Here is a 19,452-nt window from a genome sequence, read left to right on the forward strand (position 1 = left end):
AAATAAATAAAGGGAATCTTGGCAATTTTATTGATTAGTTTTTGTTCTTTAAGATTTGGCCCAAATCTGCAGCTGACCCAATTAATCTGAATCCACTGTATTTAAAGCGGAAGTGATAGGTTCTTGATTAGTAAGGGCATCAAAAGTTATGGGGAGAAGGCACAAGAATGGAGTTGAAAGAGATAATAAATCAGCCATGATCAAATGGTGGAGCAGACTTGATGGGCCGAATAGCTTTATTCTCCTCCTATGTCTTACAGTGTTAATAAAGTTTCCTGTGGCGCCTCATGATAGCAGTATCATCTAAAATCCAGCCACTTTGCAATGTAATAGAACAGTTTAAAAAAGGAGAAAATAGACATAAAAGCTTGGTTGGAAAATTCCTGAGATTAGAGTCATGATACTACTGAAGCTATGTCAGTCAGTGATGGAGTAAATACAAGAGCATGAGTTCTGAGTGAGATTGTCACTGGGTTGGAGGTAATTACAGTGAAAGGAAGAGATGAGACCATGGGAGAGATTCATAAATGAAGATGGTACCTTTGAAGTACAGTTGGACCAGCAGCAATAGCAGGCTATAAGACACAGTGGTGATAAATGAATGGGGCTTGCTGCTTGATTCAGGATCAGCACCTGAGTTTTGAGTGGGCACAGGTTTAGGAGACTAACCAAGAACAAATAGAAGTATACACTAATGAAGGCAGTAAAGATGTGCATGGGTATGCAGATGAGTGGATGGTAAACAGCTACAAAGTTAGTAGCTCACAATGAGATGGGAATGTGGTCAGTTGCTGATCTCAGAGTAAAATATGACTAGCCTGGCCCTGGCCAGAGAGTGGAAGAAATTGGATCATCCATCAAGGATAACCTTGAGATCCAAATACAGACAATGCCCAGGCTGTTTTCAATAAAAGGCTGAATCCCTCAAGGTGCATGTCCTGTGAAGGTGAAGTCCATGCCTACTGTACTTACTTTTGACTGCATTGAGAACCCGACTGTCCAAAGGCTTCCTGCTCGGATCATTCGTGGAGGAGCGGATTCCGGTACCACAGCTGTTTGCCAGTGTGTTCCTGTGGTTTGGAGACAAAGTCAACAAAATCCAATCAATCCACACAGTATTCTGGTTTGGACTGCAGCTCTCCTTTATAAGACATCTTTGATCAACTTCAAGGATCAACTTTACTCGCCATTTACATGGATTAGGAATTTACCGTGGGGTGTTGATGTGACATGCAACAAACAAAAACAATTATAAAGAATTATATAAAAAATAAAGTATGAATATGGAACAAAATGTGTACAAATACGTAAATAACAGCATGTATTTATAATGTAAATAGCATTACATGTGCTATTTACAGTGCAGTGCAAAAACTGAGGTAATAGACTGAGGGGGTTTGGGAGGGGGCTATCTAGAAAAGTTGATCAGATTAACTGCTGGGAGAAGAAACTTTTAAGATGGCATGAAGTTTTTGTTTTAATAGCCCTACAGTAGCTACAGTAGCCCAGAAGGGGGCTTTTAGAAAATGTGGGTTGTTGGCTGGGTAGTGTCTGCAATGATTTTCCCAGCTTGCTTCTTTGTCCTGGACACATTCAGACCCTGCTGTGATGATAATTACAGACAATGACTTTTGTCTTGGTAACAGTGACTTGATGTATTTTGCTAGGTGGAAACCGGAATTAAATTGCCATCTTATTCTACATCTCCTCTCCTTCCCAGTCCCAGCTGCCTTTCCATCCATCAAAGGACTGGCTTGTGTCAGGATCTACTCTTTTGGAAATACCCTGTGCTTTTTGTAGAAACTCTGCTTGCTGTTCAATCCTGAGGGGCATCCCCTCACCATCCATGCCCATTAAATTCAACTTTTCATAGTTTAAGGGGAAAATCAAAGGAAACTATTACATTTGGTAAACTAACTTGACTATGGCAACATTGCTTTGATATTGGACCACTAGGCCAAAGGCATGGAATACTGATCCACTGACATGACCACAGCAGCTGGGAAACTTAAATTAGATTAAATAAAAAGCTAATGTTAATGTTGGCTGTACAAAACACTAATGATGTAACACTCACTAGCTTCCATTACAGAATTAAACTTTTACCCTATCACTCGGACTTCAGTAAGACCCTACACTGATAACTATGCAACGATTGCAACTTCCTTTAGTTCAAGGGTAACTAGGGATGGAAAATAAACTCAGTGGCTACCTTATTAGGTACACCTGCTCGTTAATACAAATATCTAATCAGCAAATCATGTGGCAGCAGCTCAATGCATAAAAGCATGTAGACATGGTTAAGAGGATCAGTTAGCCTTCAGACCAAAGATCAGAATGAGGAAGAAATGTGATCTAAGAGACTTTGACTGTGGAATGATTGTTGGTATGATGGGATTTTCACACACAACAGTCTCTAGAGTTTACAGAGAATTGTGTGAAGAACAAAAAAAAATCCCACTCTGTGGATGTTCTTGTTAATGAGAGAGGTCAGAGAAGAATGGCTAATGGTTAATGAAGAATGGCTGACAGGAAGGCAACAGCAACTAAAATAACCGTGCATTACAGCAGTGTGTGCAGAAGAGTATCTCTGAATCCACTACACATTGAACCTTAAAGTACGGCAGCAAAAAACCATGAACGTACAGAAATACACCCAATAGTTACTTTATTAGGTACCTCCTGTACCTAGTAAGGTGGCTACTGAATATAAATGCTAGCCTTCCCAACAATGCCCTTCCCAGAAAATAAAAGCAGTATTTTCAGCCTATACCTTTGTGTGTACTTTGTCATTTCTTCTCTGTTAAAGCACAGCGCTCTTCAGCAAAATCATGAATTTTCTCTTTTGCTTTTTACAATTCACCTTCTCCTTCTACTCTTGAAAAATTAAGGCATAGAAGCAGGAGGTAGATCATGTACCTCTAAAGCAGGGACTCCCAAGCTGGGGTCCATGGATCCCCTTGCTTAATGGTATTGGTTCATGGCATAAAAAAGGGTTGGGAACCCCTTCTTCAAAGGCTTCTCCCTTACTCAGTAAGATCATCACTGATCCAGTGCCTGACTCTACAACTCATGTTCTCAGTATTATTTACTGATTTATTTTTATTTATTCTTTCCACAATTTGTCACACACTAGTTGTCAGTCTTTGTTATGTATAGGTTTTCACAAATTATATTGTATTTCATTATTTTCTTGTAGATGCCTGCAAGAAAATAAATCTCAAGGTAGTATATGGTGACATATCCATATTTTGAAAATAAATTCACCTTGAACTTAGCATGATCAGTATTTCCTCTGATTACTTAAGTGCAAATATTTTGGGTTAACATCTTCCAATTCTGAGGAAAAGTCAAACTGAAATGTTAATGCTCTCCCCACAGAGCTAGATCGGCCTGTAGAAACATCTTCTGTTTCTTGCTTCACTATTCACACAGCTTACCGGTCAAAGAAGGATGCGAGCAGCCTTCGGAGTAGGACTTTGTGGCGGGTTCCTGCACAGACATGACAATTCATTAACTGGGCTCGAGTGATAAAGACACTGGTTCCTGTCACATACAGAAACAAAAAAAAATCACAAAATTAGAAAGTCCATGAGGACCAAGTGAAAAGAGCAGATGGGGTGAGAAAGATCTTTCTGAGAAGGAAAGTCCACCTGAAAAGAGGGCTGTACCTGTTACAAGTTCAAGCTTCTCAGTGGGATCACCCTCTGCATAAAGCTTGGGGTGGCATCGGTTTCCAATTTGGGTGATCAATTCAGCTGGTAATGCTGCCAGATCTCTCCTCATCCTGACCCTTGAGCGGGCATCTGTGGTCAAGTGATCGGGCAGAGCTTCAACCCGCTCAGTTGCTGGCAAGAAAGCAACAAAGTAAAGCTAATGATTAGAAACCAGAATGGATAGCTTGGTCAGTTTACAGATACAGTCAGATATTTATGCTTTACTCAAGCATCTTCCCTTTTCATCTCACTCATCAGCACACTGCTTCATTCTTCTCTCCTCAATATTGTTATCTAGCTTCTCCTTAAAGGCCTAGAAATGCTACTAGCCTCAACTACTCAAGAGTAATGAACCTTACATTACAACCACTTTTTGGGTAAAGAAGTCCACTCAAATTCCCTACTGCAATTATGACTGAATAGCAGATCAGCAATAAGCTTCGACTGCGACTTCCAGTAGTTCTAATTTTTCCCCAGCTCAGGCAATTATTCTCCACCTGTACCCTCTCATAATCTTAAAACTTCTACAGATATACTGTGGAGGCATCCTAACAGGCTGCGTCACTATCTGGTATGGGGAGGGGAAGTGGGGGCGGGGGCGGATGAATGTGGGGGCTTCTGCACACAATCAAAGCTCCAGAGACTTGTAAACTTAGTCAGCTCCATCATGGTCACAAGTTTCTGGAGCATCCAGGACATCTTCAAGGAGCGATGCCTCAAAAAGGCGACATCCATTATTAAGGACACGCATCACCCAGGTCATGCCTTGTTCTCATTGCTACCTTCAGGAAGCAGGTACAGAAGCCTGGAGGCACACACTCAGTGATTCAGGAACAGCTTCTTCCCCTTTGTCATCCGTTTTCTGAAAATTTCAACAATTTCACAACATATGACGGTGATATTAAACCTGACTCTGAAGTATCTATAAACTCCCTTTCTAGAGAAAACAACCTGATAGAGAGCTTCAAGCAGAAACATTGACTACTTATTCCCCTCCATAGATGCCAAGGTCCTCCAGCACTTTTCGTGTGTTGCCCAGTGTTTTAAACTTTTCCAGATAGATAAACAAGTATAGTACTAAAGAAGTGTTGGGCTTCATGTGCTGTTATTGGGGTGAAACTGAACCAAGGCTCTTCTACTCTCCCAGATGGGCATAAAATATTCCAAGGCACTATTTTGCAGAAGAGCAGCGGGGTTCTACCTTACATCCTGGCCAGCACTGGACAACAAGAAGAATCATGTTTATGAAAGCTTACTGTGCACAAACTGGTTGCTATAAAATTTAAAGTGACTACTCTAAAAATACTTAGTTTGCAATAGCTCAGGTCTGGGAAATGCACTGTCAAAAAGCAAGATTCTGGTTTCAGTTTACTTCGAAAAAGACTTCCAAAAGAGTGCAGTTACTAAGAGAAGTAGTGTATCTCTCCAGTGCCTTCTTTTCATGGTGTATGCAACCTGCTGCCCAGGTCCAAACCTGTAGAGACCCTGGGAACATTTTGGCAGATTATGTAAAAAGCCTGCACAGATCTCTATTTTCACAGAGACGCACCCTGGATCAACACATCCTGTAAAGTCAAACAACACACACAAAACATTGGTGGACCACAGCAGGCCAGGTAGCATCTATAAGGAGAAGCACTGTCGACGTTTCCGGCCAAGACCCTTTGTCAGGACTAACTGAAAGGAAAGATAGTAAGAGATTTGAAAGTAGGAGGGGGAGGGGAAGATGCAAAATGATAGGAGAAGTCCTGAGGGGGTGGGGTGAAGCTGAGAGCCGGGTGATTGGTAAAAGGGATACAGAGCTGGAGAAGGGAAAGGATCATGGGACGGGAGGCCTAGGGAGAAAGAAAGGGGGAGAGGAGCACCAGAGGGAGATGGAGAACAGGCAGAGTGATGGGCAAAGAGAGAGAAAAAAAAGGAGGCTCAAAGTCAAAGTCGAGGTTAGTGCTATACGCACAAGTACATGTTTTCGGAGATGTGCAGCAGCTTCATCCAATTTGGAATAACCCAGCGTGGTCTTACCTGAAGAGAGGGACACATGGACAGGAGGGAATCTGAATGGTACCCAGTACAGTACTCAAGGAATGTCAGAGACCAGGAGTGGATTCAGAAGTGTTCCTTCAACAATTATTGTTCAGTGCAAACCAGTTTTCTACCTATCAGAAAGACCCTGCTCTCTGGCCATGTTGGCGAGTCACCATGACAGAAAATTTATACTCAGTGTATGCAGGTTGCCATCCCTCTCTGGCTCATTCACATTAAAATGCTCTACCGTAGCATTCTTTCTACTTTAACTTGCCATTAGCCAGGTGTACCAAGGGATAGAAGCTGTTATGTGCTCCTCCTGATTGACTATCCTCTGCCCCTCACCAACCTATCCCTACAACCATGCTCGTTTGGACCCAAAACAAATCTTGTTTGAGGTTACTGATTCAGATGTTGCTAGGCTTACCTGGCTGTCCTACATTCATCATGCTGTACATTGTGTACATGTTACAAATCTGCCTGTAGTGCTCCTCTGCCATGTCTTCACTGCCCTCTTCCTCCTCATCCTCTTCATTCTGGTAGGAATTAGGACTGTCACTGGTGTAAGCACTGGAGGTGCCCGGGCTGGTGCGGTCTGTGCTACCTGGCCCACTTCCTCCACAGCTCTGTTGCCTCCCTGCTGGTCCTCCGTGCGAGACCCGTGGGAGCTTGGGTCCCACGCTGCCATTCCCTTCTCTTGGGCCATTGTCCCACAGCCGCTTGCCAATGGGGGTGAACTGCACGGAGTCCGACTCAGCATGCTCTGTCTTGACACGCGACACAAGCGACAGTGGGGTGGCAGCCAGCGATCGGGGGGGCTGGGCAGGGCTCGGAGGCTCAGATGCTGTCTCCTCTGCCTGGAGCCCCTGCGAATCACACTGCGGCGAGCTGACCTTCAGGCAGAACTCCGTCTCCTTGTCCATAATCTGCTGGATCTGGAGGAAGCCGGCTGTGTACATCAGGAGGAACTGGTCGCCCATGTTCATGCTGAGCCTGCCGGTGTAGCAGAAAGACAGGATCTGCTGGAAGGACTGCTGCTGGACGGCTGTGGGCAGCTCAAAGCTCGAGCAGTTATTTGAGCTGAACAGGTCCCGGAAGTAGGAACTGCTCGCTGCCAGGACTGCCCGGTGTGCCTTGAACGCCTGTCCCTTGACAACAATGGAAACATCACAGTACAAGCCCTGCAGCCGCTGCTCATTCAGACATTCCAGAATGTTATTTCCAAAGTTCGGAATCTCCATTTGCAGGGTCTGAGCCATGATATCCACTCAGCACGCTGCGGTACCTGCCAAGTTAAGGAGGAGGTGGAAGGATTAGACCTTTAACAGACATCACAAAAAGATTTCCCCCAAACTAAACTTTTGCTTTTCTGTACACCTTAGAATGTGACACCCTTGCATTGGTGTTAGAAACTTTTGGGTTTTAGTCACTTTTTGGAGCACGATAATATTCTAGTACCAATAACCCAAGGAATGCTGGATTATCAGGGGAATGATCTTGAGGAAGAATTCTTAAATTAATGCGCTAGCTACCTTCTCAGGTGAATACAAAAGATCTCATAAAACCACTTAAGGAAACAAAAGAGTAGTAACCCCACTGTTCTTTAATATTAATCTTCTGCCAGCACTATCTGAAAAAGGTTTACCTGATTATCAGCACCGTCATCTAGTTGTACATGCCTGCACAGTGACATCATCAAGCCTGTAAGGAATCTGCGCCACATCTAACCTTTCCAAACAAGAATACTTCTGGAATTGCTGGACTGGCCGGTCCTCTGTTCCTTCCTTGCAACTAAGTTACTAAACCAGATTATCCAAACATTATCACACTGCTGTTTGAGTGAGCTTACTGTGTTGCTGCATTTCAAAAGTTCCTCACTGACTAGCCATTTCAGCATTCTAAAATGGATGTGAAACGCACTAGATTAAAGCATAACAGATAGCTGCTTTAACATCAGTGGTGAACAAACTACTGGAATCAGTTCTAATGAGCAGTACAAATATTGATTTAGAAATACACTGATTAATTGGGGACTGTCAAGCAGACCTTGTTATGATTAGGAATTTGAAAAAAGGAATTTAAAATATTAAGAGCTGACATTATTGATATTTTCCATATATTACTGTGGTTGGAGAAAAAATCTACAGGGCTGATAACCAAACTAATGTCAGGCAATAAGCATGTCCACAAAACAGAGTTCAATCACTTGTTCATGGCATTACCATCACCAATATTGTTAGGATTACAGGTGTAAGTACATGCTACAGTGAGCATCTCATCTGACTCCTCTAACCCTTTCTTTCAACAATCAAAGATATAAATCTGGAATGTGATGAAACACAATTGTGTAACATGAACAATATTTATGGTGATCTATGCTATCTATGATCAAGCAAATACGTGACTGGCACCACATCCACTCTTTCCATCACCAGCACACTGTAGCTGCAGTCTCACTCATCTTGGGGAGAAAAATGCATTACTGTTACCTTCAGAAGCTTCTTGCCAGTAACTCCCAAACCTACAGCCTTCGCTACCAAGCACATGGGATGTCACAGACTATTACTCACACCGATTCAAACACTAAGCAAACTTGTAACTTTTGTCTCTTCTTCATCATATCCAAGACTAAATCCTGCATACTTGAGTTTCCTGCATACTAAATCTGGCATACATGAGTTTCATCAGAAAAATCTGCACTTGTTCAAGAAGAGAAAACATCCATGTCTTCTCAAAGGTGATCAGGAATCAGCAGTAAATGCCAGTACTGGATCTATTCCAGTTATGGGATCTAGTACATCCCATAAACTGCTTCCTATAGTTGGGGCATCCAGGACTAGGAGGATGCTAAAAAAGAACTGAAGACAGAACCCTTTAGGAAACAAATAAAATTGACAATAAAACTGTAATCAAACATGTATATACAGTTAGGTCAGGCTGGGATCAAAGTCAAGGGAATAAATGGCATATTCTTCTATGTGATGAACTGAAGCTGAGGCTGTGGGCCTGCTCCGGGCTTAGGCCGAGGACTTACTTTTCTTCTAAGTGCTATTTGCTTACTTTTATTATATGCATAAAACTATAAATCTGAGACCAACTGAATTTTATCAGCACAAACCATGTACATGGGGTTAGATTTGTTTTTTTTTCCCTCTCTGCACATTTTGTGTTTGTCAGTCTTTGTTTGAAATGCTTTCTTTTAGCTTTCTTGTTCTTTTGGCCTCCTGTAAGGAGATGAACCTCAAGGTTGTATACAGTAAACATGCTTTGATAATAAATGTAAATTGAACATTTTCTCAACCTTTAACCTAAAATTCTTTACTTTACACTTTCACAAAGTCCCTCATATATGACCTCTTCCAACCATATTGTAAATAATGACCTAAAAACACCTAGGTCATTGTTGTTGTTCTTCTCCGTGCCTTATGACTCATCGGGCGGCAACTTTGCCGTTTCTTTAGCACTCTTGTATGTTTTTTCACGAGGCCAAGTTGCTAGCTCGACACTCAATCCAGCACGGATGGACAGCACGCAAGGAGCTGGCCAGATTCGAACCTGGGACCACTCGCCTTGAGCCGGATCCGGTGCAGGTGCCACCTTTAAAAACCCCTGGATAAAGATCTTTCTAAATTCACAACTGACTGCAACAAGATCAATGATCGCATTCAACTTGTACTGGTTTTTTGGATGAATTAATTTCACAATACCATACAAAAATATTTGTTTTACTTTTCAAATAAACCCAGAGTTGTTGCTTAAGCTACATGTTTAAAGATAGTATCTGTACATTTTAAACAAAATGTCATTTCCAAGTTCCAGGTGCTTTTCATTTCACTACATTTGAAATTAGTCAACACTGGGAACTCATCAAATCTCTGAATAAATCAATCTGCACAATTTATCAAACAAGAGAAACTTTGCTCTTAGTTACTGAATAGTCCATGGACCCATAAATATTACCTCATTCTTCCTTTTATTTTGTACTACTTATTTTCAGTTTATAGATTTTTCTGTCTTTGGATTATAATTCTGCCACAAGACACCACATTCCAGGGTGTAAATTAGTGACAATAAATCTGACTGAATACACTGCAAAACTAATATAGTAGATAGGCTGGAACTCTGAAATAAAAATATAAATTGTAAGAAATATTCAGCTGTATTTGCACAGAGAACAAGGCTAACATCTCAGGTGATCAACTGACGTTAAATCTCCTTCTCTTGCTTCTGAACAAGTGTAGATTTCATTGACTGTACTGCATTTCTTTGTCCTACTGTGAAAGCAAATTAATTTTAGGGTAGTATTTGGTGACATATTCACATTTTGATAATAAATTTACTTTGAACTTTGAACATGCAAGCCCAGATATAAAAGTAAAACATTAGTGTCAATCCTGACTGGATTTGGAAATAATTAGTAACAGGCTTATAATTGGTAACAGCAAAACAAAAATTGTTTGCCATGCCATTCATACAGATCATTGCACTGAGAAAAGAGAACTGGAAAAGCAATAACAAAATGCCAAAATATGGTTTTACAATTACAGAGAATATGCAGTGGAAGTATGCATGATACAAGAGCTAGGTCGAGGTAGATTATGATCAACAAATGGATTTTGATTTCTGCTGACAATGAATTAATAAACCATAAATATTGATTGAATTAAACAAATTATTCATTTTCTCGTCAAAGTATTGAACGTAATAACCAAGAAAACACTTTTTCTTTTAAACAAAAATAAAATCCTGCCCCCTATAATTAATAGATCTATAGGAAATAAATAAAGTGATACTTTAACTCCTTAAACAGCGCAGCCTGATCATATAGGAAAACTTCCATACATAGGAGCAAATTTCCTATCGTTGTTTATACAGGTTTGGACGTAATCTTCCTATTAAATGATTAAAGTAAAGCTGCCTTAGTGCTGGGACCTGATCTACAGAAGAAGGAGTACTCTTAAACACAGCATTTGTTGTGTGGAGAGCTGGTGCTGAGTTTGCAGCAGCTTTGAAGTTTTGTTGCTGTCTGAAGGGGCCCATCCCCCACAACAGCCACAACCCCCAAACACACACAAAGGGGGCCGAATACTCCGGGGAGCGGAAAGTGAGGCAGCCCAGGGACACCCCCGGGTGAAAGGCAGGGCTTTACGAAGAATCGGTGCAGACTGTGAGCCGCGGTCGGGCCCGGATGCTCAGCACTCACCCCAGTGTCTCTCAGTGTCTGCCAGCAGACTCTCAGCAGCAGCCATTCATTGCCAGGACAGCTAGCACCTAGCAACCGAGCGCATCGAACGGCAAACTTTGACCCAAGGCGCCTGCAGCCGAGCCACCGAGCGCATCGAACACGCTCCCGGGCACCGCCCGCCCACACTGACATGACCACCCATCTAGCGTCACGTAACCCCGCCCCTTCTCTCCCCTGCACGCAGTGGGACAAGCGGGCATTCGTGATTGACGTGTCAGGCCTCCGCTGACAACTAAGCTCCACCCTCACCCTCATCGGCCGCCATTCGCCGTGACATGAAACCCCGCCCCCATTTCCCGCTGTGGACATGAAATCACGCCCACGTCGTGACGTCACCAAGCACGCCCACAAGATCCCACGTGGGATCGGCACTTCCCATTAGGCGCTGCTCTCCGCAGCAAAATGGTAGCCTCTGGTAGGTTGGGAGGAAGCTGTCTTCCTGCTTATTGATATAATTTGTAAGTTGCCTTTATATTTTAAAGACTAAATTTTATCCGTAACATCATTCAGGTGTGAAATTACACTGATTTCTGTATTAATTCTGACTACTACTGCCTGAGTTCATGCCTTCCCCCCACATGGTCTTGTTCTTATCCGAACCTGCTTGTAAATTAGTGAGAGTGGTGTCGGAGCAAGGATGGGGTGAATAGACAGCCTTGGGAGAAGGGGGTTTCTGACTGGAGCTGAGATGAGCTGGAACTGCTTCGGCCGGAGTGTGGCGAATCTGTAGAATTTCTCTCCACAGGAAAAGCTGTCGAGGTCATATTCAGAATCATCCCTGGGATACGTCGTGAAGTCTGGTGTTTTGCGGCTGCAGTACATTGCTGTAGGGATTGCAGTGTACAATATGAAGTTGCGGTCGGCTGTGACTGGCTTCGTGGCTGTGGTTTCACTTCTGTGAACTTCAGTTCTGAATGTCATTGGCTTACTTTTATTGTTTGCGCGGTTTGATTATTTTCTGCACATTGGGTGTTGGGTGGTCTTTTATAGTAGACTCTATCGGGTTTCTTTGTTTTGTGGCTGCCTGTAAGGAGACAAATCTCAAGATTATAAACTGAATTGTCTTTATTTGATTAACCATATAACCACATGGTTATTTCTTACATTCTTCCCATAAATGAGTAAAAAGCTTTACATTATGTCTCCGTCTAAATGCAATGTACAAATTATAGTAATTTATAATAAATAGTATGTACGGTAAGATATACAACAGGACAGTCAATATCGCTCAGAAATACAATTGTGTCAGCATGAATTAATCAGTCTGATGGCCTGGTGGAAGAAGCTGTCACAGAGTCTGCTAGTCCTGGCTTTTGTGCTGTGGTACTGTTTCCCAGATGGTACCTACTGGACCAGTTTGTGGTTGGGGTGACTCGGGTCTCCAAATATCCTTCGGGTCTTTTTTACACACCTGTCTCTGTAAATGTCCTGAATAGTGGGAAGTACAGTTCCCATACCGGGCAGTGATGCAGCCAGTCAGGATGCTCTCAATTGTGCCCTTATAGAAAGTCCTTAGGATTTGGGGACTCATGCCAAACCTCAACCGTCTGAGGTGAAAGAGGCACTGTTATACCCTTTTCACCACACGGCCGGTATGTACAGACCACATGTGGTCCTCGGTGATGTTTATGCCGAGGAACTTAAAGCTGTCTATCCTCTCAACCCCAGATCCATTGATGTCAAAAGGGATCCTGTCTCCATTCCTCCTCTACTCCACAACCAGCTCCTTTGTTTTTGCAGTATTGAGGGAGAGATTGTTTCCTTGACACCATTGTGTCAGGGTGATAACTTCTCTGTGAGCTGCCTCATTATTGTTTGAGATAAGGCCAATCAGTGTAGTGTTGTCAGCAAATTTAGTTAGCAGATTGCAGCTGTGGATGGTGACACAGTCATGGGTGTACAGAGAGTAAAGGAGGGGGCTTAGGACACAGGCCAGGCGGGTGGGGGGGGGTCATCTGTGTTGAGGGGTGGAGGTGAGGGAGCCCATTCTAATCACCTGCTGGTGATCTGACAGGAAGTCCAGGATCCAGCTACACAAGGCAGGGTGAAGGCTGAGGCCTCTGAGCTTTTTGTCGAGCCAGGAGGGAATTATGGTGTTGAATGCTGAACCGTAGTCCAAGAACAGCATTCTCACATAAGCATCCTTCTCCTCCAGATGTGTAAGGATGATATGTAGAGCAGAGGCTATTGCGTTATCTGTCGATTGGTTGTGTCAGTAGGGGACCAGTGTGGATGGTGGCATGCTGCAGATGTGCAGAGCACATGCTGTATTTTGATCATTTGCTTTAAACTTTAATAAAAACTAAATTACAGTAAGAAGTATATATTGTGTAAATGTGTATATTTAAGTTGTTCCTGAAATGCTCTGTGTGTCTTCAGGCTCCTGTACCACCTCCTTGATGGTAGCAATGAGAAGAAAACATGTCCTGGGTGATGGGGGTCCTTAATGATGGACGCTGCCTTGTTGAGGCATCTCTTTTTGAAGGTGACCTCGATGCTGGGGAGGCTAGTGCCTGTGATGGAGCTTGGCTGAATTTGCAACTTTCTGCCCCCTTTTCTGATCCTGTGCAGTAACTCCCCTCCCATCCATACCAGACAGTGATGCAGCCAGTTAGAATGATCTCCATAGTACTTCTGTCAAAATTTGAAAGTGACAGAGAATACCAATCTCCTCAAGCTCCTTAAGAAATATAGCTGCAGTCAGGCCTTCTTTGTAACTGCACCAATACATTGGGCCTAGGATAGATCCTCAAAGATATGGACATCCAGGAACCTGAAACTGCTCACTTTTTCCACTGCTGATCCCTCGATGGGGTTTTTTATGTGTTCCTTTGACTTCCCCTTCCTGAAGTCCACAATTAATTCCTTGGTCTTACTGAAGTTGAGTGCAAAGTCATCCCTGCGACACCACTCAACAGCTGATCTAACTCACTCCTTTTTGTCACCATCTAAAATTCTGCCAACAATAGTTTTGTTGGCTAATCTATACATGTTATTTGAGCTGTGTCTAGCCCCACAATTGTGGGTATAAATAGTTGAGCTAGCCACACATCCTTGAGATACACCAGTGTTGTTTGTCAACAAGGAGGAAATGTTATTTCCAATCTGCACAGGCTTTGGTCTTTCAGTGTGGAAGTTAAGGATCCAGCTTAACCTCTAATCCAGAGGCCCAAATTTTGGAGCTTGCTGGTTATAACTGAGGGTATAATTATGTTAAACGGTTAGCTGTATTGCTAAACAGCTGCCTGACATACAGTATAGAGTGGTGTGAATACTTTTGAACTGCTGACATTTCAATTTCTGAATATTTAGTTTTTCATACTTTACAGTTTTCCCTGTTGGGGGTTCTACTGTGGGGGGGAGGGGGGAAGCAGCATGTAATTCATGAATAAAAATTCTCAGTTAAATTGATCAAAATCCCTGGTTGTATACATACCAAGGGTTGGGGGCTGAATACTTTTACAAGGTCATTTAGATCTAACTGAAGCTCTGCGCTGATTACATGAATGATAGTGGACAACTCAACGTGTGACTTTTCCAAGAACATCCTCGTCCTCCCTGAAGGCAGGCCACAGCAAAGTGAGTGTCTGAAGCATTCGCAGGCCTGTTCAGCCAGAAGCTTCCTCCACTATCTCAGAAGCAAACAGTGATGATCGAAATATCCCTCAGATGCATTGGGCCTTGTTAAAACAGCACAGTGAAACAAGAACAGACCGTTCAAAGCATCAGGCGGCAGAAAGCTCACTGAACCCAGGAGCTCCGTAAGGTGATTACCTCATCCCGCTCTGATGCATCGGTGCTTGCTTTCACTGATGCCAAAAGGGTCCTGTTATAAACTCTGAGTGCAGTATCCTGGTTTGGAAATCATGTCTGTGGGTTGCTGCCTCACCTGTAAGGACTATTTACATCTCTGAAGGGAAGACTCATGGAGAAGTACAGCTCAGAAACAGGCCCTTCGGCCCATCTTGTCTATGCCAGAACCATTTAATCTGCATCGGGACCATAGCCCTGCAGACCTTTACTACCCATGTAGCTATCCAAACTTCTCTTAAACTTTGAAATCGAGCTTGTATGCACCACTTGTGGTAGCAGCTCGTTCAACACTCTCATGGCTCGCTGATTGAAGAAGTTCCCCTCATGTTCCCCTTAAACTTCTCACCTTTCGCCCTTCACCCATGACCTCTGTCTGTAGTCCCACCCAACCTCAGTGGAAAAAGCCTGCTTGCACTTACCCTATCTATACCCCTCATAATTTTGTATACCTCTGTCAAATCTCCTCCCAGTCTTCTACATTCTAAAGGATACAGTCCTAACCTTTTTTCTTTTTCAATCTCTTTATATTTATTATTAATATCAACATGATAAGATTAATACATAGATAGTGGGATTACAAACTTGCAAAGTTACACTGAACATGAAAGGATACACAAGCAATAATTACAATATAGTTAAGTCTTCCCAAATCATGAATGACACAAATATCATATAAACAGAACAAAACTAGATATATCATATATAAAAAAAACAGAAAAGAGAAAAAGAAAAAAAAAATTAACCCTACGAAAAACTAATCTAACAACCTAACACTAATAAAGAGAGAAAAAAGGAGGGGGAAAAAAGAAAAGGAAAAAAAAATTAAATAATGGGCTGTTTATAGTATCTATTTAAAAAAAGTACAAAATCATCAGTGTTGCCAACTCCAATCCTCTCAACATATGTATAATCAAAACCGAAAAAAAAACCCGAATAAGATTGGAACAGGATCAGGAACAGTCCTAACCTTTTCAATCTTTCCTTATAACTCAGGAAATTCCAGACCCAGCAACATCCTTGTGAATTTTCAAGGTGATCTATCAGCCTTGTTTACATCTTTCCTGTAGGTAGGTGACCTAAACTGCACACAATACCCATCTTACACAACTTCAACATAACATCCCATCTCCTGTACTCAATACATTGATTTATGAAGGCTAATGTGCTAAAAACTTTCTTTATAAACCCTATCAACATGTGATGCCACTTTCAATGTATTATGTACCTGTTTTCCCAGATCCCTTTGTTGTACTGCACTCCTCAGTGCCCTACCATTCACTGTGTCAGACCTACCCTGGATGGTCCTACCAAAATGCAAAACCTCACACTTGTCTGCATTAAATTCCTTCTACTATTTCATTCCATTTTTCTACCTGATTTAGGTCCCTCAGCTAGTCATGATAGCCTTCCTCACTGTGTACTACACCCCCAATCTTAGTATCATCTGCAAATTTGCATCCATTTAACCACATTATCATCCAGGTCATTGATACAGATGACAAACAACAACAGACCCTGCAGCATACCACTAGTCACTGGCCTCCAGTCAGAGAGGCAACCTTCTATTTCCACTCTGTGGCTTCTCACACAAAGCCAATATCTAATCCAATTTACTACCTCATCTTGAATGCCAGTGACTGAACCTTCTTGATCAGCCTCCCATGTGGGATCTTGTCAGATGCCTTACTAAAATCATGTAGACAACATCCACTTACCTTCATCCACTTTCCTGGTAACTTCCTCAAAAAGATTGATTAGACATGACCTACCATGCAGAAAGCCATGCTGACTATCCTTAATCAGTCCATTGTCTATCCAAGTACTTAAATCTCCTTAGAATTTTACAATAACTTTCCAACAACCTGATTTACCTCAGGGTAGTAAATACCTCCTCTGAAATCTGTACTGGGCCCATGAAGTTGATGCTGCTTTGCCTCACTTCTATAGGCTCTGTGTCTGTCTCCTGAGTAAATATAGATATAAAGAATTCACTTATGATTTCCCTTGTCTGTTTTGGATTCACACATGGATTACCATTTTGGTCTTCCGGAGGACCAGTTTTGTCCCTTGTAATTTGTTTGTTCTTCGCATGTATGTAGAATCTCGTAGGATTCTCCTTCACCTTGTCTGCTCAAGCAACCTCATGCCACCTTTTAGCCTTCAGGATTTCTTTCTCATGTGATCTCTTGTATTTCTTGTACTTCATAAGCAGCGTATTTATTGCTACTTGCCTATACCTGCCTTTTTTCCCCTCTGAACCAGGCCCTCGATATCTCTTGAAAACCAAGGTTCCCTACACTTGTTATCTTTACCTTTTATTCTGACAGGCACGTACACGCTTTGTACTCTCAAAATCTCATTTTTTGAAGGCCTCCCACTTTCCAAGTTTGCCTTTGCCAGAAAACAGCCTGCCCCAATCCACATTTGCTAGATCATTTCTGACACCATCAAAATCGGCCTTTCTGCACTTTGGAATCACAACCTGTGGGTCAGACCTATCTTTTTGCATATTTGGTTTGAAATTAATGGCATTGCAGTTACTGGATGCAAAATGTTCCCCTGCACAAACTTCTGACACCTGCCCTGTCTCATTCTCTAACAGCAGATCCAGCATTGCACGCTTTCTCGTTGGGACTTCTACATGCCGATGAAGGAAACTTTCCTGAATAATTCCCAGTCGATGTGTGGAAAGTTTAAAATCACCTACTATAACAACCTTGTGTTTCTTGCAGCAGTCTATGATTTCTTTACAAATTTGTTTCTAAGTCCCTAGGACTGTTGGGTGGTCTGTCGTTAAGCTGAATTAACGTGGTCATACCTTTCTTATTGCTATGATCCACCCATAATGCCTCACTAGTGGAGTTCTCCAGTTTGTCCTGACGGAGCACTGCCGTGACATTTTCCTTGACTAGTAACGTCACCCCTCCTTTAAACCTTCCTGCCCTCCTGCAACTAAGTCTCATTAATGGCTGCAACATCATAATTCCAGGTGTTGATCCATGCCCTGAGTTCAAACACTTATTTTTATGATGCTTCTTGCATTGAAATATACGCAGCTTAGCACACTAGTCACACCATTGCCAGCCTTTTGGACTCCTGACTTTGAGGTCTTACCGACATCTGTCTCCGCAACCTTTCTGCTAACTGTTCTGGCACTCTGGTTCCCATCTCCCCTGCAACAGGTGAAAAGAAAAGATACTGCATCATTCCTGATGAATGGTCTCGGCCCAAAGCATTGACTGTTTACTCTTTTCCGTAGACGCTGCCTGACCTGCTGAGTTCCTCCAGCATCAGCAGATTTTCTTGTGTTTCTGCATCTTCTATGGTTGTATGAGACCTATCTGCTCGAGGCCTCAGTATGTCAGAGGGAATTCACCCTCCATCCTTTCCTGCAGTTTAATACTAACTTGCTGCCTTTCCTTTCCAGTTCTGATGGTGTCTTTGGCCTGAAACATTAATTCTGCTTCTCTTTCCACGGATGCTGGTTGACCTGCTAAGAACTCCCAGCATTTTTTGTTTTCAATCACAGAAGTCAAGCTCCAGTTCAACTTGACTCACTCTATGTGGCATAAGGAAACAGCTGAGAGACTAAGTATAGCATAGTACACAGTGTTAGCCAATACCCCAGCTATAGTATGGAGGGCTTGAGCTCTGGAACTAGCTGTGCCTCTTACCAAGTGGAGTAACAACACTGACATCCAACTAACAATGTGGGAAAATTACTCAGATGTGATCTGTTCACAAAAAGCATACAATCCACTCCAATTATTTATGATATTAACGTTGAAACATGCAATGAAATGCTTTGTTTGTGTTAACACTCAACACACCCAGCGGCTCGCAGATGTCGTCACACAGTCTGGTGTAATGTAGCATGCCACAGTGTTTAGCAGAACAACACAGGCAGTGCCACACATCAACAAAACAAGACAGCAACAGCAAAATGAGTTCCTTTCCTACCAACCCACCCACCGTCTCACACAGACGGGTTTCCGATCCAGGACAGGACACCTCTAGCCTCCGGTCCTTGGCCCTGAGCTCTCATACTTGCAAACGCTGGGCCTCTAATCTCCAGTCCCTGGCCCAGACTCGCAGGCATTGGGCCTTTGACTTCTGGACGTATCAATCCTGGAGCCTCAACCATCAGGCCTCTGCCTTCAGCCTTGCTGACTTTGACCTTCAGACTTCTGCCACTGGACTTGCTGAGCTCTGAATTTCAACCCTTGGCTTTGCTCTCTGGACTTTACTGACCTCTGAGTATTGATCCCAGGACTCTCTGATCATGGGTTTGACCATTGGGCCTCGACCCTAGGACTAGCAGTTTGAACTTTGGGCCTTGATTTCTGGATTCCTGTGGGCCTCTGACCTTGGTCAGCTGGAAGTGTGGCCAGCCCTTGTAACTCTTGCCCATATGGACCCCTGATCTGGAACCTGGGGGTCATTGGTCTCCTCTGCTCCTGATGTCTCGAGCTTCAGGATTGCTGACCTTTGACTATGGGCTCTGAACTCCTGCCCTGACTCATTATTACTGTCCATCTCACTCATCCCTGACTCCCCACACTAATCAGCACCCAGTTAGTCCAATCTCAGACAGCAGGTTTCAATGGAAACCATCTTCAATAGTGTTACTAAGTGACACTTAATCACCAATAT

At 42.8% G+C, this 19,452-nt stretch overlaps 2 protein-coding genes across 8 annotated transcripts in view; one reads left to right on the forward strand and one right to left on the reverse strand.

Annotated features, from left to right (window-relative positions):
- Positions 1-19,452, reverse strand: part of LOC132406540 (nucleus accumbens-associated protein 1-like) — a 66,009-nt gene that overhangs the window by 7,186 nt on the left and 39,371 nt on the right. For 4 of the 6 annotated variants that reach the window (XM_059992340.1, XM_059992341.1, XM_059992343.1 and 1 more), the window contains 5 exons: positions 11,587-12,010; positions 6,169-7,026; positions 3,672-3,848; positions 3,441-3,546; positions 973-1,070 (listed from right to left, as the gene is read on the reverse strand). In XM_059992340.1, the coding sequence (XP_059848323.1) occupies positions 973-1,070; positions 3,441-3,546; positions 3,672-3,848; positions 6,169-7,000 (1,213 nt within the window). In that variant the 5' untranslated portion in view covers positions 7,001-7,026; positions 11,587-12,010. Of the gene's footprint in view, positions 1-972; positions 1,071-3,440; positions 3,547-3,671; positions 3,849-6,168; positions 7,027-10,944; positions 11,156-11,586; positions 12,011-19,452 lie in introns of those variants that run through there. The other 2 variants (XM_059992342.1, XM_059992344.1) reach the window with 2 other exon arrangements.
- trmt1 (tRNA methyltransferase 1) overlaps positions 11,348-19,452 on the forward strand; it is a 62,309-nt gene continuing 54,204 nt past the window's right edge. The window contains exon 1 of one of the 2 annotated variants that reach the window (XM_059992338.1): positions 11,348-11,401. The gene's annotated coding sequence lies outside the window, so the exon portion shown is untranslated. Of the gene's footprint in view, positions 11,445-19,452 lie in introns of both variants that reach the window. The other variant, XM_059992337.1, reaches the window with a different exon arrangement.

The sequence above is a fragment of the Hypanus sabinus genome, chromosome 16 (assembly GCF_030144855.1).
Source record: "Hypanus sabinus isolate sHypSab1 chromosome 16, sHypSab1.hap1, whole genome shotgun sequence".
Lineage (NCBI taxonomy): Eukaryota > Metazoa > Chordata > Chondrichthyes > Myliobatiformes > Dasyatidae > Hypanus > Hypanus sabinus.